Raw genomic sequence first — 24,584 nt, forward strand, 5'->3', positions numbered from 1 at the left:
CCGAACTTAGGTATAACCCCTAAACTACTCTTAAGTGATTTAGAATTTACAATTCCAAGATAAAGTAAAGTAAAGTAATTCCAAGATGGTGATTAAAATGGCGGCGAAGAAATATTGAAAAAATGCATTTAATTGGCATTCAATTTTGACTAAAATGAGATCGAAGAACTTGAATTTGAAGTCAAAAATAAGAAAATAAAAAACAAGAAAAAATTGTTCATGATTCGATTATCCGAAGTCTTATAAAAACCATCGTATAATCGAACTTCGGATGATAAAAACATCGGATATTCGAGGCTGGACTGTAGTTCAATAAGAAGTGAGCAAGCAAGTTTGAAATCAAAAGTTTTGCAAAATTAGTTGTTTAAATAGTGAAAATCAGCAAATTGGATGGAGTTAGGAACGAGTGCTTCGCCTACAAACAGTGTTGGTATTATCGCGCTCTCGCGAGAAAATTTTCTCTCTCTCGAGTTCTCGCCGCGAGTCTCGAGCTGCCGAGAGAAACTCACCGATTGCCCGTACTCTCCTCCGCTCGCGAACGGGCTTTCTCGCGAGCCAGAATTGCCCGTTCGCGAGAAGTTGAACTTGTTAGAAACGAACAAAAAACAACACAGCGATTGAAGTTACACCTCTATAACATCGCCTGGTTCGTATTCATAAGCCTGATAAATAAATTGCTAGCTTGGGACGAACGGCTAGCACGAGGCGCTCGCGAGCGCTCGCGGCGAGAGCGAGAACGCGAACGAAAATGCGAGCGCGAGCGAGAAGAGAAAAGTACTACAAGTTCTCTCCCTCGTTCGCGAGCGAGAAATGCTTTCCTTCTTCTCGCTCGAATTCCAACAATGCCTACAAAGCATACGAGAATTTCCCCTATGGGAAATTTTCTGAGGAATTCTTCGGTCATCATTTTATTTTCCTTGGAAGGCCAACATTTTCGTCCAAGACAGCTAAAACCTGTTAAAATTGCATGGAGTTATGATTTTCAGAAAAGGGTGGTTACGAAAATGGCCGTTTTTGGGACCATTCTAGCACTCTAATTAGGCCGTTGCAAATATTTTTTGAAGTTTATGTCCCTCACTTCTGACCACAGTCGAGGGGGAGCAAAAAAATAAAAAAAAGTTTAAAAATTGAATTTACGAGCCATGGTTCTAACATTTGAGTGAACTAACTTTGACATTCATTAAAATTTTGGTGTTTTTTGAAAAAATATTTTTTTTGCCCTTTGATTTTTCGGACAAATTATGAAGGGGGAGGGGACGACATAAACTATGAAAAATATTTGCAACGGCCTTATAAAAAAAATACATTTCTAATTATTTTGGACAAGGAACCCCCAGAAAAAAATAAACCCTGATCGTTAAAAAACAAAATTTGGATTATGCTCTTTTCGAATGATATTGATGAATATTTAAATTATTTTTATTTACACTGACCTACGAAAATTTACAAAAATGACTACGCATACTCAACTCGAAGGGAAGCATGAAGTTTAGTGTTTCCAGAATCACGTGCACTTAGATTTTTTTTAAACATATTTAGACAGGGCCCGAATAGGTTTTTCTCCAAAGTTTGTATGGAGAATTAGTGCTCCCACATATTGCATGCAGTTTTTTGTTTGTATGCAACAGCGACGATCCGCCCTAATTCTCCATACAAACTTTGGAGAAAAACCACTCGACCCTGTCTAAATATTTTTGAAAAATTCAAAGTGCACGTGACTCTGGGGACTCTAAACATCATGCTTTTCCTCGAGTTGAGCCTGCGCAGAATTTTTGTTGGTCGGTGTTTTTTAAATAGCAATAAATAACAAATTCGTTCAGTTTCCACAATTTTTGCTGACTAAAATATGTTAAGCTTTTTGAGTACTTTAGTACATAAGTATTTTAGTATTTTAATATTTAAGGATTTTAGTGTTTTAGTATTGTAGTATTTTAGTATTTTAGTATTTTAGTATTTTAGTATTTTAGTATTTTAGTATTTTAGTATTTTAGTATTTTAGTATTTTAGTATTTTAGTATTTTAGTATTTTAGTATTTTAGTATTTTAGTATTTTAGTATTTCAGTATTTTAGTATTTTAGTATTTTAGTGTTTTAGTATTTTAGTATTTTAGTATATTAGTATTTTAGTATTTTAGTATTTTAGTATTTTAGTATTTTAGTATTTTAGTATTTTAGTATTTTAGTATTTTAGTATTTTAGTATTTTAGTATTTTAGTATTTTAGTATTTTAGTATTTTAGTATTTTAGTATTTTAGTATTTTAGTACTTTAGTATTTTAGTATTTTAGTATTTTAGTATTTTAGTATTTTAGTATTTTAGTATTTTAGTATTTTAGTATTTTAGTATTTTAGTATTTTAGTATTTTAGTATTTTAGTATTTTAGTATTTTAGTATTTTAGTATTTTAGTATTTTAGTATTTTAGTATTTTAGTATTTTAGTATTTTAGTATTTTAGTATTTTAGTATTTTAGTATTTTAGTATTTTAGTATTTTAGTATTTTAGTATTTTAGTATTTTAGTATTTTAGTATTTTAGTATTTTAGTATTTTAGTATTTTAGTATTTTAGTATTTTAGTATTTTAGTATTTTAGTATTTTAGTATTTTAGTATTTTAGTATTTTAGTATTTTAGTATTTTAGTATTTTAGTATTTTAGTATTTTAGTATTTTAGTATTTTAGTATTTTAGTATTTTAGTATTTTAGTATTTTAGTATTTTAGTATTTTAGTATTTTAGTATTTTAGTATTTTAGTATTTTAGTATTTTAGTATTTTAGTATTTTAGTATTTTAGTATTTTAGTATTTTAGTATTTTAGTATTTTAGTATTTTAGTATTTTAGTATTTTAGTATTTTAGTATTTTAGTATTTTAGTATTTTAGTATTTTAGTATTTTAGTATTTTAGTATTTTAGTATTTTAGTATTTTAGTATTTTAGTATTTTAGTATTTTAGTATTTTAGTATTTTAGTATTTTAGTATTTTAGTATTTTAGTATTTTAGTATTTTAGTATTTTAGTATTTTAGTATTTTAGTATTTTAGTATTTTAGTATTTTAGTATTTTAGTATTTTAGTATTTTAGTATTTTAGTATTTTAGTATTTTAGTATTTTAGTATTTTAGTATTTTAGTATTTTAGTATTTTAGTATTTTAGTATTTTAGTATTTTAGTATTTTAGTATTTTAGTATTTTAGTATTTTAGTATTTTAGTATTTTAGTATTTTAGTATTTTAGTATTTTAGTATTTTAGTATTTTAGTATTTTAGTATTTTAGTATTTTAGTATTTTAGTATTTTAGTATTTTAGTATTTTAGTATTTTAGTATTTTAGTATTTTAGTATTTTAGTATTTTAGTATTTTAGTATTTTAGTATTTTAGTATTTTAGTATTTTAGTATTTTAGTATTTTAGTATTTTAGTATTATTTTAGTAACTTTCGATACTCACTTGACCGTCAGCAGCCCGCTGGCCGTGGCCCGGCCAAACTGGTTCAGCAGCGAGCACTCGTACCTGCCCTGGTCCGCCTCGGTCAGATTGGTGATGAACAGGCTTCCGGCCGTCGACAGCCGATACTTGTCCGTTTGGGTCAGCGTTCGGCCATCCTTGCGCCACTTGGTCTACAGGAAGAGTAAAAAGTTAGGAAAAATCCTGATTAGTTATTATCTTTGATGGAAGATAAATATTGAACTATTTTGCGGTAAGGGAAAGCAAACAACCAACAAGCTCCTGAGAGGATTCAGTTTTGGTCAGAGGAAGTATTAGTTTCAAGTTCCCCAACAACGGCACAATTTCAAATTAGTGGCCGGACTTCAGCTCACTTTAACTATCTTTGTCGGCAAAATTTCAAGATTAGTCAAAGAGCAGCCAGTTATCACAATATTTGATCCAAACGGTTCGCCACGTGCACGAGGATAAACTTTTTCCGGAAAGGTCAGCTCCCTCCGGGGCAGATATGTATAAGGGGGTACGTGCTGCCATGTTTGCCCAGCGTACATTCATCGCAATTAATACGAGCCTAAAAGGTAAACTAAAAATTCCCCCTTCTACCATACCTGCCAAAGCCAGACTGACTTTCGGCGTAGAACAAATAGAAAACGGATAGAATAAGTGCTCCGAGCTAAAATTTAAATTCTTCGCCTCAACTTTCTGCCAGCGAAACTATCCCAAAGCTGTCTTAAATTTCGGTTCTTCTTTTTCAAACCGTCGGTCGGACGTTCCGGGCGGTGGCGCTGGCTGGTGTCCTGTTCTCAGTGCTGCAAAATCCCACTGCTAATGCTGCTGCTGATGCTGGTGTGTGGTTCTGGGGTTGGCCACCGCCTCATCGGCACTGAGACCGAGGACGGCCGGAGACATGCGGTTATCGTGTCATCTGGAATAGTTTTGATAACTTTCTGATACCAACCCGGTTGCCCTGTGTTGGCATAATTGCAGGTTAGTGGTGGCTGGAGACCTTTCGCAGATATTTTTAGACGGATAGGCGGGATTTGGTTTCAAAATGTCGAAAGTTTGGACTTTTATTTCGAGTACCATTTAAAAAAAAAGTTGGGCATAATTGGATTGTTATGGATAGAAATTCAGTTGAAAAAAGTCATAATTTTTATAACTTTGCACTACGGAAATCACGTTTTAAAAGATTTTTTTCATGATAAATGAGATAATTATCAACCTTTTATGGTTTTTATTTCTCAACAGCCACTTAAATCATTTTTGTTCTATCACCCCAAAGAAGCATCTTGTTTACCCATTTAATGCCCCAAAGACCTTTTAAAAGCCAAGAAACACGAAACTTTGCCAACATTAAAAGCTCACCCACTTTCCAGTGTCCTAGCGGGAGAGATCCTCTGCAGAACATCACTGTGAAAAAACAAACCCACCTCCCCCTCAGCTCATCCACGCGCCGAGTTTCCAGCCGGAAGTTTTCACGGTCATTATTTCGGGATTAACACAACGTCGACCGTCACGACTGTAACCATCTGGACCATTAGAATCAATAAAAGGCATTTTTATGGCCTCATCAAGCATCCCCCCGCTTGAAGAACCAGTTCGAGTCTTGGACCTTCCCCTCCGAACTGTTTTAAAGTCGGTTAAAAGCCACTCTCGACCTGGGCTCTAAAGTTTCCAACGAGCTTGGTGAGGGGTGGGGGAGGAGGCTTCCATAAAAGTCGGATGATCTGCGAAATTTACGATTGCACGTTAATATTGATAAAGACCCTGGACCCCTGGAAGAAGCTGGCAAATGAAGAGAAAGCGCACCCGGAGGCGAACGTGCTAATCTCTGAGCCTTCTCCGGAAAGGGGTCTTCTGACCACCGTGTTTCCTACCAACTTTGGCGTGTGCCCAGCTGGACCTAATGGACCTGCTCGGCCGAAAGTTTTCCTGCATAAAGTCCGAGCGGAACAACGCACACATAGAAGGGATTATGCAAATTTGAGTTTGAAATAATTTTACTTTATTTTCCTATAACTTATCGATAGCGGGGAATTTACAGCTTCCATAAAAAGCAAATTTATGACACGTTTTTGCTACTTCCAGAAGGACCTCGAAAAGGCTAGAATGTGCTCGGTTGTTCTATACCATAATGCAGCAAAAGCTTCGGGGCAGTTAATTTAGTCCTGGTTCTTTAGTACTTACATTTTGGGAAAAGGAACGTTCGTTTATTCTTTTTGAAAGAAAACTGGGCTGAATAATTGTAATTATTTAATAACTCCAACTTAACAAGGAATAATTCCAAAGCTGGATTTCTAATGAATACAGCCCAGACTCGATTATTCGAAGTTTCGATTATCATTCGATTATTATTATTATTATATTAAAAATTATAAATCAATCAATCAAATAAGACAAGACAACATTTTTTTGTGATCAGTACTGTATCATAATTGTAACACGTTTTTACAAATTTAATTTAATGTAAATTTGGAAGCTTTAATTTTGGAAGGTTGAATATTACCTCTTTTATGATGTAATTTCACCTCAATTTAGACTGAAAAAGTGACATTACACCAGAAAAGTGGTAAAATAACACATTTCAAGAGGTAAAATTACACCTTTTTTCTGACATAAAAGATGTACCCCTTCCCAGATGTAATATTCCCGAGCAGGGGTAAATAACACGGGAATACCAAATTTTGGTATTACTTGGGCAAATAACAGCGACCAAAATGTGCCCTTGGTTGCCCAGTAATAGATGGTAAAATACCATGAAATCATACCAAAAGCTTGTATGTGGAAGGGCACAACAATACCATACCATGTTATTCCAAAGGTAAAATAATACCACAAAATAAAATCATTTCAATACCAAGTTGAGGTCTTCTGGATTTTTGAACATTGCTTGAATACCAAAACTTGGTATTGCCATAGTTTTAATTTTAGGTATTCCCGCGCCCTTGTAAAATCATATTTTGGTATTCCTGAGGTCTTCCACAAACATGATATTGGTTTGATTTAATGGTATTTTACCATCTATTACTGGGCAACCAAGAGCACATTTTGGTCGCTGGTATTTGTACAAGTAATACCAAAATTTGCTATTTTCATACCATTTTTAGTGCAGCAGTTGCAGTTAGTGAAAAAAACGTAAATGATCCTTATGCAACAACCAAATCTACTCACCTGATGATTCCATGTTGTTTTTAGTGATATTCTTCACCACACCGAATGCATTTGTCATTGATGAACGGCTGTACTTGAAGTTCTTGAAGCTTCTGAAAAATAACAAGATTGAAAAATAAGTATTATTAAAATGAAACTGGATTGAAATTCACCAAAATTCAATAATCTGTTGATTGACTCGTTTTTCAAAGTATTTGGTTATCCCAACTTAGAAAAATTTCAACGTTTTTGAAAAAAAATATTAGTGGGTATATCACAAAAAAATTAAATCAGCTTTAACATTTTTGGGTTTCAAGTCATTTTAGCGCAAAATTAATTATCTCGTTAAAAATTTAAAAAAAAAAACCATAGTTTCAGAGAAAATTGATGAAACCTTTCAATATTCAAATAATACCAAAATGTGGCATCCTGACTTAGAAATTTTTCCACAATGTCAAGTCATTTCTGTAGGGGGTATATCAAAAATGTTTAAAATCAAGTTTGAAATTTCCGGTTTTCAATGAAAGCATTCGCTTTGAGACATCATTTTAGCGCAAAATTAATTATTGTGTCAAAATTGGTCAAAATTTTCCCATAGTTTCAGAGGAATTTTGTAAAACACTTTAATACCAAAATAATACCAAAATGTGGTGTTCGATCATTGACAAATTCTGCAATTTTGCAATATCAAAACAATACCTTAAATTGGTATGATACCATATTTTGCTCTTGCATAATCCTTAAGACAAATTTTTAAGGGTCCAAGAATACCAAAATTTGGTATTGATACCAGAGAAAGGTATTATTACGCATTTCCCTTGTTATTTACCCATGCTCGGGTTACCATGATTTTTTTTTCTGTGAAGCATCTAATAAAATAATTGAATAAATGCTTGAAAAAAGCAGAGACAAAAATAACAAAATTCAGATGACAACGATGCATATTTTTTAAACCTTGCTACCTTATTTCCGTAACATATAACTTAAGTTTAAGGAGGTTTTAATAGAGTTTTTATTTAATTATTATTTTTTTGTAATACTGTGCGATTTCTTAACAAAGATATTTTCACTGCAGAGCAGTTATCTACGAAATCGATCTTTTTATTTTATTTTAATGTTTGTGTTTGTTTATCAGTCTGAAACTTTTTTGGTGCCTTCGGTATGCCCATACAAATTCGGCAGCTGCCCATACATACATGATGTATGAAAATTAAAAAATCTGTATCTTTTGAAGGATTTGTTTGTTCGATCGATAAGAACTACACTGAAAAAAATGATACACGGTAAAAAAAATTTGTCACTAAAACTTGATTTGCAAAAATAAACATTTTTTTTTATTTTCTGATATGTTTTAGGGGACATAAAATGCCAACTTTTCAGAAATTTCCAGAATGGACAAAAAATCTTTGACTGAGTTATGAATTTTTGAATCAATACAGATTTTTTTTTTATAAAATCGAAATCATGGCCGCAAAAAAATTTCAACTTCATTTTTCGATGTCAAACATTTTTTTTTAAATATTGTTTTCAAAAAGATCGGAAAATTTCACGAATGTTTCATATTTTAACATTGTAAATCGGACCATTAGTTGCTTAGATATCGACGTTAGAAAATGGTGGGTTGTTTGGGTAAGACTTAGAAAACATCAATTTTCCTGGTTTTAAACCTTTGCATGGCAATATCTCAGCAACTAAAGGTCGTATCTAGTGCGTCCATCCCGGGAATTCCCGGGACAAAAATCCCGGGATTTTCCCTAAACCGGGAATTCCCGAATCCCGCGATTTTTGATATTTTGTCCCGGGAATTCCCGAAATTTAATAAAAATCTTTTTTTGTTCAGGAAACTCAGGTTTGGTTGTGGAAATAGATGAACAGTTGAATGCTTAGTAATCGATAACATTTTTAAAGCATTAGCAAATTTGTATTCGGCATATATCAACTTTTATTTGGCTTATAAGGGAAACTTATTAAAATTTTAGTTTACGGATCCGCAAAATGCCTAGCGTTTTAAATATTTTTCATTGAATTTTATTTATTTTTTCAATATTTACGCTCAATGATGATTTTAAACTTGAAAAAATCATATTTAATTATTTTTCTTCAAACATCGGCATCTGGAGCAATTTAGGACGATAGTAAAGACAGCATAATGTTTTGATATTTTAACAAAACAATTAGTACACAAATTTTCAAATTTATTGCTCTTAAAAATCCTATACCTATTCAGACTGCAGTCCCGATTTCCCCCAGTTGGTGGTAGTGACTTAAAGATAGTTTGAAAAATGTTTTACATAAAACCTGTAGGTATGTTTTATATAAAACATGAAATTCTAAACTTTTCTTAAATTTTACATTGGATGGGTTCATTTTATTTGTTATCGTTTCTTGTTTTTTTTACAGTTTCAATGATTTTTTTAGCTTTTGTAGTCATTTCATATAAAAAAATTAAAGAAATATATTAATGAGAATTTGGTGATTATTATCATGAAATAATTTGAATCACATTGGATTAAAAAATGACTCACCCACATAACCTTCGGACGCCTAGAAATGAGCAGAAACTTGCAACAGAGACCACAAAAGACCCGGGGGTCGTTATGATTCATTAAAAATCCAAAGCATAACAAAAGACAAAAAAACAAACATTTTTAATATTTTTTAAACTAACTAAAAACTGCTGTTCTTGTTCAGATTGATGTAAAGATTACCACCAATTAACAGTATTGAGCTTATTCTATGATTGTAAACTTGAAAAACATAAAAAAATAATGAAAACATAGATTTTATGGCTGTTTAAAAAAAATCTTGGGAATTCCGGGGATTTGAAAAATATTTTTCCCGTTTCCCGGGAAATTCAAAATCCGGGAAAATTGGACGCTCTAACTCGTACCAACAATGTTCAAAAAAGCAAAAATAGAGAATTTTGTCAGCTTTTCAATAATATTTTTTTCACATGTGAACTATTTAAAAAAAAAATGAAAAACTGCGACTATTTTCATAAAAAAAAATCCTAAAAATGGCTATAACTTGAAAATGGTGACCTTTATCAAAATTTATCTAAATTACTTTTTTATTTCAAATTTGATTTTACATCGAAAAATTAAGTTGAAAAGTTTTTAGCGACCAATATTTCGATTTTTTTTGAAAAAATCAAAAAATCATAACTCGGCCAAAGATTTTTGCACAACCTAGAAATTTCTGATAAGTTGGCATTTTATGTCCCCTTAAACATATCCAAAAATAATATAAATTAAAAAATAGTGTTTTTTGCAAATCAATTTTTAAGTGACAAAAAGATAAATTGAAAATCACAAAAAATACCATGTATCATTTTTTTCAGTGTAGTTCTTATCCATACCTACAAGTTTGCCAAAGACACTAAATCGATCAAAAAAATCCTTCAAATGATACAGATTTTTGAGCTTTCATACATAATTTTTGTATGGACAGCTGCCAAATTGGTATGGAAAATTATATGGACAAAATAATGATGCAAAATGGCTTCTTTGGGCATACCGAAGGCACCAATAAGTTTCAGTCGGATTAAATAAAACATTTTTTTCTGTGAAGGTAGATAGGATTAGTGTGATATAGTTGCAACTTACAGATACAGTTCAGACTCGATTATCCGAAGTTTTGATTATCTGAAGATTTGTATGGAACTTCGGATAATCGAAACCCAAGCAATTTTTTTCTCGTGCTTTTTTTTTGTTTTTTTTTCTTTTTGCTTTAAAATTAAAGTTCTGTGACCCCATTTTAGACAAATTTGAATAGCTGATTGCTTAATAAATATCCAAAGTGAAATTTTCCAAGGCCTTTGGATTATCGAGTCTGGACTGTAATCAATAAATTCGGTTAGTAATCATTTTGAACATGTAAAAAAGTTCAATATTTTGTGATAAATTGAGAGAGCTATGCTTGATACAAAAAAGGGGGATCAAGTATATCCACTTTCCCCTATTATTTGGCATAACCTGTTCAAGCTTTCTTAATATTGTAAATATTGAGTTTACTAAAAGTTGGCTCGAGAATCATAAAAAATTACAAAACCAAGGTGGAATAAGATTTAGCTTTTGTTATAATTTTGCGGTATAACTGTCGAGTATAAAGCATATTTTTTTGTGGAAAAACATCTGAAACTTTTCTTCAGAATTTTAAAATGCTATTCTAATAAATTTCTCCATGTTTTTTTGTTTCCATAACTTGCGATGAACAATTTAGCCCATTTTCGATTGGCCACAATCAACATCATCATCGGTAACGAGTTCTCTTCTGTTCCTTCATAAATCACCGCACTCTTTTCATTTCCGGTGCCCACAGACAGCAACAGGAACCATCGCCGGAAACTCAACTCGTCTTCTGCTAGGCGTCCTGGACGGGGGAGTGATGACATTTTCCAATTCCCAGTTGCAGTTTGATTTTGCTATCCGCTACTCCATCAGCTTTTTTTTGTTTAATTTATAAGCTTGACTTTGTGGCGTTTCCGTTGGACTAAAATCATTTTTTTAGGGAATCGGAATTCCAGGAAAATGTTAAATTTTAAAAATCACATTATAAAGCTCAGCCAGAGAAATTTTAAATTGAAATCTAGAATTGTGATAACAGCTTTAATTTTTTTTCTTATTTGAAATTTGTTGAATGCCTGCTGAAAATTTGAAGATACTTCCTCCCACAACGAATTGCCCAATTTTACACTACAATAGCTAGCGCAGCAATCATAACTCTTGTATCGCACAGTTATGTTTTACAAACCCAACCATAAAAAAATCCCCTCTTCCCGTTCTTACCTGCAGGACATCGTCGTCGTCTTCGGCCTTGCACGGCAGCTCGATGGTCGTTCCCTCGATGGCGTCCAGGTCGTACGGCTCGAACAGGAACCGCGGCGGACCGACGTCATTTATCACGGTCACCTCGACCGCCCCGGAGGAGGCCGTTCCCAGCTCGTTCTCCGCCCGGCACTCGTAAGATCCTGGAAGGTTCGGGAGGAAAAAGAACGATGAAAAATGACGACCGCGACGACTCGATGTTCGATGTTTTCCCCGCGGTGTCGGCTACCTTTCAACCCTTTTGCGCTGCTGCCCCTTTTCAAATTTTTACAACCCACGATGATTCATCCGCCTTTGTCCATGGAGCGAAATGGATACATAACTCAGCAGTCAGTTCAATTAATGAAAATGTTTGTCTATTGTCTACTGCCACGGAAAACTTTCTGAAAATAACTGTTTGTTCGGATCGAAATCATAAGGCGGAAAATGGAAGGTTGTATTCTACTACAATGTACATACCGTCAACTGGAGTGAATTGGGCAGAATGGGACGAATTGTATTTGAATTTTATTGGTTTGTTTTGTTCAGATAAGTTTCAGTTAACGGTACAAAATAGGAGCTTTCAAACAAATGGAAAACTGTCCGGTTCAACATATTGCTAGGATTGCCGGTAGTTGTTGCCACTTCCAGTATTTTTTTTTGTGTGCAATTGGACTTGTCTTTGGAAAAAAGTGGTACTTGGAAAGTGCTGCAAGGTGCAACGTACGAGTCAGGATAGTAGTTGTTTATAACCACAAGTAGAAGATGGACTGAGTACTTCATATTTAATATAGGGTAATTCTCTACCAACTCACACGAAATCGGGAAAAGTTGCCCCGACCCCTCTTCGATTTGCGTGAAACTTTGTCCTAAGGGGTAACTTTTGTCCCTGATCTCCGTATAACGGAGGGCGGTTTTTTTGAACATGCGAAAAAGAGGTGTTTTCAATAATTTGCAGCCTGAAACGGTGATGAGATAGAAATTTGGTGTCAAAGGGACTTTTATGTAAAATTAGACGCCCGATTTGATGGCGTACTCAGAATTCGAAAAAACGTATTTTCATCGAAAAAACACTAAAAAGTTTTAAAAATTCTCCCATTTTCCGTTACTTGACTGTAAAATTTTGAAACATGTCATTTTATGGGAAATTTAATGTACTTTTCGAATCTACATTGTCCCAGAAGGGTCATTTTTATTTAGAACAAAATTTTATTTTAAAATTTCGTGTTTTTCTAACTTTGCAGGGTTATTTTTAGAGTGTAACAATGTTCTACAAAGTTGTAGAGCAGACAATTACAAAAAATTGATATATAGACATAAGGGTTTGCTTATAAACATCACAAGTTATCGCGATTTTACGAAAAAAGTTTTGAAAAAGTTACTTTTGCGTTTCTCTTTGTTTCGTCGTCCGTGTCTGTCGCGGGTGACCATGAACGGCCATGATCGATGACGACCAACTTTTTAAAACTTTTTTCGTAAAATCGTGATAACTTGTGATGTTTATAAGCAAAACCCTTATGTATATATATTAAAATTTTGTAATTGTCTGCTCTACAACTTTGTAGAACATTGTTACACTCTAAAAGTTAGAAAAACACGAAATTTTAAAATGAAAAATTTTGTTCTAAATGAAAAATGACCCTTCTGGGACGAAAAGTACATTAAATTTCCCATAAAATGACATGTTCCAAAATTTTTACACGGTGATGAAAGTACGCCATCAAATCGGGCGTCTAATTTTACAAATGATTTCTATCTTTTTCAGGCTGCAAATTATTGAAAAACACCTCTTTTTCGCATGTTCAAAATGGAAGGCCCTCCGTCACGAGATATCAAAAACGGACCTCGGATTCGTGATCAGGGACAAAAGTTACCCCTTAGGACAAAGTTTCACGCAAATCGAAGAGGGGTCGGGGCAACTGCTGTGTGAGTTGGCGGAGAATTACCCTATAATAAAAGCGAATTTAAATTATGTTTTTTGACAGTCAAAAAATAAAAAAATAACATTTTGAATGCAATAAAAAATCGAAAAATCAATTTTAGATGTGCATTATAATTGGCAGTCAAAATGATTAATTATTTATTTTTTTAATTTTTGAATCGAAGGTAGCTCCGAAACTACATTGGGTTAGAACTATGGGATAATTTTGACCAATTTCGTCAGGGTCATTATTTTGGCCATGAAATGGGGTCCTTAAGCTAAAATTATTCTAAAAGGTTGAAATTTTGAAAGTTGATTTTTTAAATTATTTGATATACCCTTTAAGGGACTTTGCTAAAATTGGCTAGAACTATGGGATAATTTTAACCAATTTCGTCAGGGTCATTATTTTGGCCATGAAATGGGGTCCTTAAGCTAAAATTATTCGGAATAGTTGAAATTTTGAAAGTTGATTTTTTTGATTATTTGATATACCCCATAAAGGACTTTGTTTAAAATGGTTAGAACTATGGAATTGAGTAGTGCGGTGCCTGTGTCGACGCGCAGTCCTGTTTTATTCGTGTTATTTTCCGTCTCTTTTGTGTCGCTATTTGTGTACATGAGGTGATTGGATTTCTTCTTCTTCTTTTTTCATTTACTTTTTGTTCGCGCGTTCGTTGGCCGATGAATTTTATTTTTGTTCTCTTTATATAGTTTTCGATAGAAACGATCCGATTTTTGTTTTTTGAGACAAGCAAGTCGTATTGCTGGATTAAGTCCTTTTCATATTATCGAGGATCGGAAGGCACGTCGACGGATATGTTTTAAGGCTTATGATATAAAATAATTTTAATGAATGAAGCCCTTCCTACATCACCGTTGATCGGAAGGCACGCCGACGGAGAATTTCTGGAGAATCGCGGTCGAATTAATACTATATTTAAATCCCTAGATAGGTATCTTTCTGCAGCCGGCTGCCTAAGATTTTTAAAATTTCAACCGATAAACAAATTGATTATGGTCGCATCACCTACCACAGTGAATCCTGACCTCATACCCATCTTACTAACCCCTCAAAACTCATGTGATACTTTGTCGGAGACGCAGTCGATTTAGCGGTCCCATCACTCAAGTATCGGCTAACATTTCCATCCACTTCCCCGTGTCTTACCACTGGTCGTGGCCGGCGTCGGTATTGATCAGCACGATCAGGAACCTTTGAAAATTGCGAAGGGGTGATGATTGGTTCCTACTTTTCATCTGTGGTCCACGGAGCAATGTTTGGGGGTCCTGGTCAATAACGAAGTAGCAGCTACGGGTAGACACCAAAGCTATGCTAGCTAGGTAGCTCCGAAACTACATTCAAATCGATAAGACAATCCATCATAAAGAAATGGATTTTAGAATGTATTTATAGCACTGTCCATATAGCCCACATCATTTTTAATTGGAACCCAAGTATGCTAAATAGCTCATTTAAATCTGTATTTTTTGAAGGAATTTTTTGATCGATTTGATGTCATGGGCAGAGTTGTAGGTATGGATAAGGACTACACTGAAAAAAAGTTATACGCGTCAATTTTTGTTTTTGGTGAATTTTAATTTCACTTAACTTCACTTCACTTCAAACTTAATTTTCAAAAAAACACTATTAATAATTTTTTTCTGATATGTTTTAGGGGACATCAAATGCCAACTTTTCAGAAATTTTCAGAACGGGCAATCTTTGATACTGATTTTTTTTCAAAAAATCGAAATATTGACCAAAAAATTTTATCTTCATTTTTTGATGTAAAATCGAAGTTGCAATCAAAAACTACTTAAGTAAAATTTTGATAAACTGCACCGTTTTCAAGTTAAAGCTAGTTTTAGGTAACTTTTTTTGAAAATGGTTGCAATTATTCTTTTTTTTTAAATTGTGCCCATGTTTGCCCACTTTTGATAAAAAATTCGATGATAAAATATTAATGAAACCAATTCTCTACCTTTTTTTAATATTATTGATCCTAAATTTAGATGCAAATGTATGTTCCTGCGAAGAATAAAATATTTTAAAAATAAATATTTTTATTGCTACCCTTATTTTACAATCGAAGGTATCTCCCAAACCACATTCAAATCAATAAGAAAATCCTTCATAAAGATACAGATTTTAGAATGTATGCATAGCACTCTCCATACAGCCCACATTTATTTTAATTGTAACCCAAATATGCTTAATAGCTAATTTGGACTTGAGGAATCGATGCAAATTGCATAACATTATTTTATTTGTTTATCATTATATGCTGATTATCAGTGTTGTAAATTAGTGATAAAAAAACTGCCAAATCGATCTAAAAAAATCTTCAAAAGATACAGATTTTTGAATATTCATTCATCATTTTCGTATGGACTGTTGCCAAATTTGTATGGAAAATTATATGGACACACTAATGATGCAAAATGGCTACTTTGGCCAGACCATCAAAAAAAGTTTCAGCCGGATTAAAATATACAAAAATTAAAATTGAAAAAAAAGATCGATTCCGTAAAGAATTGCTCATCTGGGAATGATGACAGATTTTTGCCAAAGAAAAGTTGCTTTTGTTTTGATATTTGGATAATTTGGATTGTTTGTAATCACAATAAAAATTCTCTTAAAGACAAACACGTGTCATTGATTTGTATATCATGAAAATAACCCTGGTAATAAACTTCAATACAAACATGTTTTCTAGCTGTGTGCCCAGAAACCCATCAATATCCTTCAGAAGCCAACTTGTTGCTTGCTTGCTGCTTCATCATTCATAAGGTCAATTTGGGGATTTCTTTTTTATAGAAGCTCAAAGTGCTCCTCTTCCGGGTTCCCTGCTGCACCATGTGGGTCAGCCAAGGATGGTTGGCATGGTAAGAGGTCAATCATGTTATTAAAACCTGAAGCAATTTCCATTAAATATTTGATTTTCTCCACTTATTGAATATCTTCGCTTCTGGGAGGAATCGTTCAAAAGCGATGTTTAAAAAATGTTCTCCAGGAATCCAAAATTGCAGTTTATTTATTTCATATGAACTGTCCCAAAACCAAAAGCTTCTTTGCACAACTCACCCGAATCGGACTCCTTCACGTGCTCGATCGTCAGTGTCAGCTCAAAGTCGCTGTCGTCGTCGCTGAAGTAGATGCGGTTCGTTTCCGTTATCGGTTCGCCCCGGCGTAGCCACTCCACGTGCGGAACCGGGTTTCCCTCCGTTTCGCACACCAGCGTCAGCTGGTCACCCGTCTTGAGCGTCCGCGGTCCGGACGGGCCGGCGATCGTCACCACCGGGGATGCTGGAAAAAAAGAGGAGAGAAAATTGAGAGTGTTATTTTTTTATCGGTATATTGGTCAATCATTGAATCAAATTATAGACAAATTTCTGAAATATTCAGGTTGATAGATATTTGACATTTACATTCTATGAACATTGCACGTGTACAAATCATACCATTCCTGGCTTGACACCTCGTGCCACAAGAAAAGGAAATTCCGATGAAAAACATTCGTCCCTTGGTGTGCTCTCATTAGTCAAATGAGCTGTGGTGACGGATTTGGTAACTTTTTGTGACATCTTGTTCTGCAAAAACGGAACGTTTTTAGGCGGTCCATTAGCCATTTTTTGTGTTAGGTCAAAAGTTAATCCTAAAAGGCAATCATTTCAAGTCAACAGTGGAAATAAATGGGGCAGCACCAGGATTCGGCAAGTGAGATTTTTTTTCCACCCACACCCAGGTGGAATTATTATTTATGGTGTCAATTCTTTACTCCAAATTTAATATGGCCTGTCTCTGTACCACACCATAGAACAGACACGGAGCAAGGCCGTCAGTAACGAAAAGAAGCTTCTTGGAGATTTTCACGAGCCATTCAACGATGGCAAGTTTCAATGCAACATTGCATTGCACTTGGCCTTTGTTGCAAAATTGCCTCCCATGTAGAGGAGACTGGACAGTACAGGACTTTCTCTAAAATGTAATTTACAGAAATTTCTGGGAAAGCAGATAAACTTGGCCAAACTCAATTAAAATTTAGATTAAAGCAAGATACAATCACCAATCTTTCCAAACAAGAAATCTTGCAATTCTTGTCCGCCTCCGGCCTCTCCTATACCTGCTATTCCAGGTTCAGAACTTTCAACCCAGACCTGTACCAGAACACCGGCGGGTGCGGTTCAGAGTTCGGAGAATATGCTCGAGAGCATAGCTAGAAGGAGCAACGCGGAACACAACCGAACATCTGATACCGACATTATCCCACATAACTTCGATTTCATATTTATGTGAAATTGGAATGCCTGCGCTCGCTCGAGGTTCTGGGAGGTGGAAGTCCTGCTGAACATTTGCCCCTCAACTACTGCCGCATGCTAGAGGTACCATGCGTCAGAGCGTTCCGTGTTCATCTGGCTCTGTGTGTGTGTATGTGTGTGCGGGCCACGTGTATTTATTTCAAATAGAAGCTTTCTGATGAAGACGGCATATGGTTTGGGGGCAGACGGGTTCGGGCACGGAGGGAATTTAAAGTGATAAAACTTTTTTTTCTGAAATAACTTTTTTTATCGAATCCGATAGATTTTACAAGACATGTCAAGGTAAATTCAGAAAAAAAGCTAAAGTGTAAAAGGTGAAAGTTTACAACACGTTGTAAATCGACGCAGTCGCAATGTAAACAATAACAAACTCGTTTTGATGGTTTAGCATTCTGTGCATTGTTCCGAAGTTTGATTGAGTTTGGTTGATGTTTGATGAACTGTCACTTTTTACACGGGACTCACAAATACAATCATACCAAACGTTTGGTAGTAAGTGTAAGCTCTGTGTAATGAGAGTGTCAAACTATAAAGTGACCCCGTTGGTTTGACAACAATTGGGTCCTAAAACGCAAACTTAAATTAAGCTTAGATTTCTGGAGTTTTTTAAAAGGTCCAATAAAACAAATTTCCAGTTTTGCCTTCCTCACTGAGGTAAGGCTATAATCCTGCTCTAAAAATGAACTTTCTATTAAAAGCTCCTAGACCCACCTTCATGTATACATATCTACTCAGAATCGAAAACTGAGCAAATGTCTGTGTGTGTGTATGTGTGTGTGTATGTGTGTGTGTATGTATGTATGTGACCAAAATTCTCACTGAGTTTTCTCAGCACTGGCTGAACCGATTTTGATCGAACCAGTTGCATTCGACTTGGTTTAGGGTCCCATACATCGCTATTGAATTGTTTGAAGTTTCGATAAGTAGTTCAAAAGTTATGCATAAAAATGTGTTTTCGCAAATACCCGGATCTCAATTATATGCATGTAAACGATGTCCGGATCCATCATCCGACCCATCGTTGATTAGGTAATTAAAAGGCCTTTCCAATGAGTCGAAGACATTGAAGATCTGGGAACCCTGTCTCGAGTTATGACCACTTATGTGATATTTATGTACTTTTTTGAAGCCGGATCTCACTTAAATGTATGTAAACTATGTCTGGATCCATCATCCGGCCCATCGTTAGTTAGGTAATTGAAAGGCCTTTCCAATGAGTCCAAAACATTGAAGAAATGGCAATCCTGTCTAGAGTTATGACCACTTAAGTGATATTTATGTACTTTTTTGAAGCCGGATCTCACCTAAATGTATGTAAACTATGTCTGGATCCATCATCCGACCCATCGTTGGTTAGGTAACTGAATAGCCTTTCCAATGAGTTCAAGACATTGAAGATCTGGCAACCCTGTCTCGAGTTATGACCACTTTAGTGATATTTATGTACTTTTTTGAAGCCGGATCTCACTTAAATGTATGTAAACTATGTCCGGATCCATCATCCGGCCCATCGTTAGTTAGGTAATTGAAAGGCCTTTCCAATGAGTCCAAGACATTGAAGATCTGGCATCCCTGTCTCGAGTTATGACCACTTATGTGATATTTATGTACTTTTTTGAAGCCGGATCTCACTTAAATGTATGTAAACTATGTCCGGATCCATCATCCGGCCCATCGTTAGTTAGGTAATTGAAAGGCCTTTCCAATGAGTCCAAAACATTGAAGATCTGGCAACCCTGTCTCGAGTTATGACCACTTAAGTGGTATTCATGTACATTTTTGAAGCCGGATCTCACTTAAATGTATGTAAACTATGACCGGATCCATCATCCGACCCATCGTTGGTTAGGTAATTGAATAGCCTTTCCAAAGAGTCCAAAACTTTGAAGGTCTGGCAACCCTGTCTCGAGTTATGACCACATAAGTTGTACATTGTGTTCTTTTTTTCTGGATCTAAAAAAATGATTTTTTTTTGGTAAAAAGTGAGGAAGGCATCAACCACATAGATGGATTAAGTTAGTTTTTACTAATGAAATCACCTTGAGTAAGGGGTATTAAAAAACACACAAAAAGCAAAAACTGACAATTTGGTTTATTGGACCTTTTAAAAAACTCCAGATTTCTGATATTTTTGTTCACAGCGATATTATTTTTCTGAGTGCAATGACCCGGTGTACGACCACAAAGAGTTTAAAATAGATTTTTGAATCAATTTTGAAAAATTAACCTCGCGGTCCTTCTTGACAGAAAAGGTCCTACTTGACAGCTCGTTCCAAGGGGACCATCGAAAGAACTGTTGTCTTGTCAACTTTTTTTGCATTAAAGTAAAAAAAGTGATCAGAAATGGTTTTCAAGCGTGTTTTTAATCGTGTACCGTGGTGTAAGGGTAAGCGTAAATGCCTCTCACCCAGTCGGACTCGGTTCGATCCCAGAAGGTCCCGGTGGCATTTTTCGAGACGAGATTTATCTGATCACGCCTTCCGTCGGACTGAGAAGTAATTGTTGGCCCTGGTCTAACCTAAAGGGTTAAGTCGTTAGCTCAATCTAGGTAGGAGTCGTCTCCCTGTGTCCTGCCTCGGTGGAGTCGCCGGTAGGCAGTTGGACTAACAATCAAAAGGTCGTCAGTTCGAATCCCGGGGTGGATGGAAGCTTAGGTGTAAAAAGACGTCTGCAATTGCCTCAACAATCAAGCCTTCGGACACCTAGTTTCGGGTAGGAATCTCGCATTCGAGAATGCCAAGGCAATGCTGTAGAGCGAATTGATTTGATTTTGACATCAAAATTTACACAGGACTTTAGAACCCTATGTCTTCCACGGGGTTTCAGTGTAGTCGAGCTTGTACTTGTGTCAAAGGCGTTCTGACCTAAAATCTCATCAATTTTCAGAGTGTGTCAAGATAGCACGACAAGTTTGAAACTTCGTTCATATGAAGAGTGAAGAGTGGCATATCTCAGGATTGAAATCTAATTGTCGGGATATGTGAAGGTTAAAATGTGAGGCATTGTGAGCGTTCAAAATTGCGTTCTTGGGGTTCCATAAGTTCCTATTGAAATTTATAAGATTTGCTAAGGCACATCAAAAGTTATGCTTAAAAAACTGATGCATATAAATTTTACAATTGAGCAGTTCTCTCAGATTTCGGTCCTTCGATTTTTTTTTGTATTTTTTAATCCGACTGAAACTTTTTTGGTGCCTTCGGTATGCCCAAAGAAGCCATTTTGCATCATTAGTTTGTCCATATAATTTTCCATACAAATTTGGCAGCAGGCCATACAAAAATGATGTATGAAACTTCAAAAATCTGTATCTTTTGAAGGAATTTTTTGATCGATTTGGTGTCTTCGGCAAAGTTGTAGTTATGGATATGGACTATACTGAAAAAAAATGATACGCGGTTAAAAATTTTTGGTGATTTTTTATTTTACTTTTTGTCACTAAAACTTGATTTGCAAAAAAACACTATTTTATTTTTTTTTATTTTTTGATATGTTTTAGAGGACATCAAATGCCAACTTTTCAGAAATTTCCAGGTTGTGCAAAAAATCTTTGAGCGAGTTATGAATTTTTGAACCAATACTAATTTTTTCAAAAAATCGAAAAATTGGTCGCAAAAATTTTTCATCTTCATTTTTCGATGTAAAATCAAATTTGCAATCAAAAAGTACTCAAGGTAAAGGTAAAGTGCAAAGGTTTAAAAACAGGAAAATTGAACAACACACCATTTTCTAATGTCGATATCTCAGCAACTAATGGTCCGATTTTCAATGTTAAAATATGAAACATTTGTGAAATTTTCCGATCTTTTCGAAAAAAATATTTTCAAAATTTTCAAACCGAGACTAACATTTTAAAAAGGCGTAATGTTGAATGTTTGGCCCTTTTGAAATTTTAGTCTTGGTTTAAGAATTTTGAAAATATTTTTTTTCGAAAAGATCGGAAAATTTAAGGAATGTTTCATATTTTAACATTGTAAATCGGACCATTAGTTGTTGAGATATCGACATTAGAAAATGGTGTGTTGTTTGGGTGGGACTTAGAAAACATCAATTTTCCTGTTTTTAAACCTTTGCATGGCAATATCTCAGCAACTAAGGGTCGCATCAACAAAGTTCAAAAATGCAAAATATAGAGAATTTTCTCAGATTTTCAAAAATATTTTTTTCAAAGGTGGGCAAACATGTGCACTAATTTAAAAAAATAAAAAACTTCGACAATTTTCAAAAAAGTCATCTAAAATGGATTTAACTTGAAAACGATGCACTTTATCAAAATTTCACTAAAGTACTTTTTGATTGCAAATTTGATTTTACATCGAAAAATGAAGTTGAAAATTTTTTGCGACCAATTTTTCGATTTTTGAAAAAATCAGTATTGATTCAAAAATTCATAACCCGCTCAAAGTTTTTTTGCTCATTCTGGAAATTTCTGAAAAGTTGGCATTTGATCCTCTAAAACATATAAAAAAAAAAAAAAATAAAGATAGTGTTTTTTTGCAAATCAAGTTTTAGTGACAACAAGTTAAATAAAAAATCACCAAATTTTTTTTAACGTGTATCATTTTTTTCAGTGTGGTCCATATCCATACCTACAACTTTGCCGAAGACACCAAATCGATCAAAAAAATCCTTCAAAAGATACAGATTTTTGAATTTTCATACATCATTTTTGTATGGCCAGCTGCCAAATTTGTATGGAAAATTATATGGACAAACTAATGATGCAAAATGGCTTCTTTGGGCATACCGAAGGCACCAAAAAAGTTTCAGTCGGATTAAAAAATACAAAAATTAAAATTTAAGAAAAAAGACCGATTTCGTAGAGAATTGCTCAATTTGCAAAAAAAGGGTGATTCTTGCACCAAAACCTGCCATATTATATACTTTTTGAAAGGTTCTGGAATGACCTTTCTTGTGGATTAAGAATTTTCAAGATCTGACTTACCTATCAAAAATTACAAGCAGTTTAAAAAATGGTCTGAATTTACATAACCTCAAATGGTTGGGTCTGATCACCACGAAAAAGCCGTGTAGAGGGATGCCATTTTCCTCAAAGGCAGTGTCTGTATTAATTTGACAAAATGTCTGTAGGTAGTCTGTTTTTTTACTCATCACTTTTTTTTATTAGGACCTCTTAGGTGCTGCGATCACGTCAGCGGAGATCCATAAACAATGTGGACACTTTAGGGGGGTTGGAACCACTCTTTAAATGAGAGGAAGGCACCAACCACCAAAAGGTGGATCAAGTAACGTTTTTTAATAATATTAAGTTACCACGGTACATATTAATCAAATAAATCTTAGCATTAAAAAAATCGAAACATAAATTTGAATCCTTTCACCGTCATCCCGGTTTAGGGTAGCCTTATGTAAGCTCGCTGATTTTGCATATGGGATATTAATTTGAAGGAATAAAAAAATCTTAAACTGCTAAATCCTCCGAAAAGGAAGAAATATAGGCCATTTTTGTGTACATGGAGTCAATTACATTCGAGAGTGACATTTGAGAAGGGTGTATGTTTTTAGATGTTGGTGTTTTTCGTAATTTGGATACTGCTGTATCTCGAAGCGGATGCATCGTAATAGAAAGTAGTTAAAGACAAACTTGTTAGAAATTTGTTGATTTTTCTAAAAAAAATACGAAATTTCAAAGATATTTTTTCTTTGCTTTTTTGTGTAAAAAGTATCATGAAAAATGCGGGATTATATGTTTTTTCTTTAAAAACATAAAAAAAATGAAAAGTAGTTTTAACATAAAAAATTAATGATTTTTTTCATTACTTCGACGTGAAAACGGTTAATCGTACACTATCAATATTTTTTTTTATTTCTTCAATATTCTAAACATCCCGATTTCCTCCCGTGCACTCGAACGAGCTTTTGTCGGAAAAGCTTGCGGAAATATATGGCACTTTTATGTGCCTTTTCAAAGAGAACAAACACAGCGGCAGCTGCTGCCTGCAAGCGGCTGGCGGAAGTACCCAGACACTCTCCTCCAGCAGAGAAACAGAGCAAGGTTCCTAATACCAAACATTCATTCTCCCCCTCGATTCCTCCCCCGCCCCCTGGAAAAACGAACAACTTTATGTTTGCCGGCTTATCGACTTCACAAGCTGCGAGACTGCGACGTAGTCATTGCCGGGAATCGAAACTGTCTTATCTGATAGTGGCATTTCAATTGTAAAATGTTGTAAATGCTCTACGTCTTTGCCCTTTCCCCTCACTTTAAGGCAGATCAGAAACAGGTAAAACGACCATCTTGTGAGGGGTAGGGAAAGCTGTTCAAATGGAAGGGAGCTTAGGAATGTTGGTTTATATTGTGTCTGTGGGTGGCTTTTCTGGAGAGTAATGGACTTGTATTCAAATATGCGAGAGATCATATTTCTTCAGCAGAGTAATAAAAACATATTGAGTTCTGGAAAACATCCAGAAATGTAAATGTATCCCAGCCAACAATGGCCAAATCAAGTATATTTACAAGAATTTTGGTGTAATTTATAAAGGTTTAAATTTGACTGTTGTGCTTTTGGAAAAGGTTCTCTTTTCAATTGCTCAATCCAAAATAAGCTGAAATTCAATACTCCAAACCAAAATTCCGCTCCGATTGTGCAAATCAATCCCCGTTTCTCGTTTCAAAATTCCTCAATTGACCGACAACAATTCATCCACAACTGGAGAGGCCCTCCTCAATTGAGCTGCAACTGACCATGCCCGTGGCCTGCGGAGAATCCAAAGTGGCCACTTGACCGCTGCTGGCAAACTGTTGATCCACTCTCGGTCACTCTCTCTCTCCTACATCCGGGCAATATTTCAACCACTCACTCGGGGAGCTTTCGTGCGCATATTTCTTCGAAACCGCAGCCAACACACATCACATTGTATGTATATGAAGAGCGAAGAACAGTTTGAGCTGATTCGGAATCCCCTTCCGGCTTTCCTGCTGGCTGC

General features: G+C 34.8%; 1 protein-coding gene across 6 annotated transcripts in view; it reads right to left on the bottom strand.

Moving 5' to 3' along the window:
• Window positions 1-24,584, bottom strand: part of LOC6047379 (peroxidasin) — a 199,350-nt gene that overhangs the window by 3,960 nt on the left and 170,806 nt on the right. For all 6 annotated transcript variants that reach the window (XM_038259687.1, XM_038259685.1, XM_038259686.1 and 3 more), the window contains 3 exons: window positions 16,405-16,626; window positions 11,378-11,559; window positions 3,444-3,613 (listed from right to left, as the gene is read on the bottom strand). In XM_038259687.1, coding sequence (XP_038115615.1) covers window positions 3,444-3,613; window positions 11,378-11,559; window positions 16,405-16,626 — 574 coding nt within the window. The remainder of the gene's footprint in view (window positions 1-3,443; window positions 3,614-11,377; window positions 11,560-16,404; window positions 16,627-24,584) is intronic.

Source organism: Culex quinquefasciatus, chromosome 3, assembly GCF_015732765.1.
Source record: "Culex quinquefasciatus strain JHB chromosome 3, VPISU_Cqui_1.0_pri_paternal, whole genome shotgun sequence".
In the NCBI taxonomy this organism is placed as follows: domain Eukaryota; kingdom Metazoa; phylum Arthropoda; class Insecta; order Diptera; family Culicidae; genus Culex; species Culex quinquefasciatus.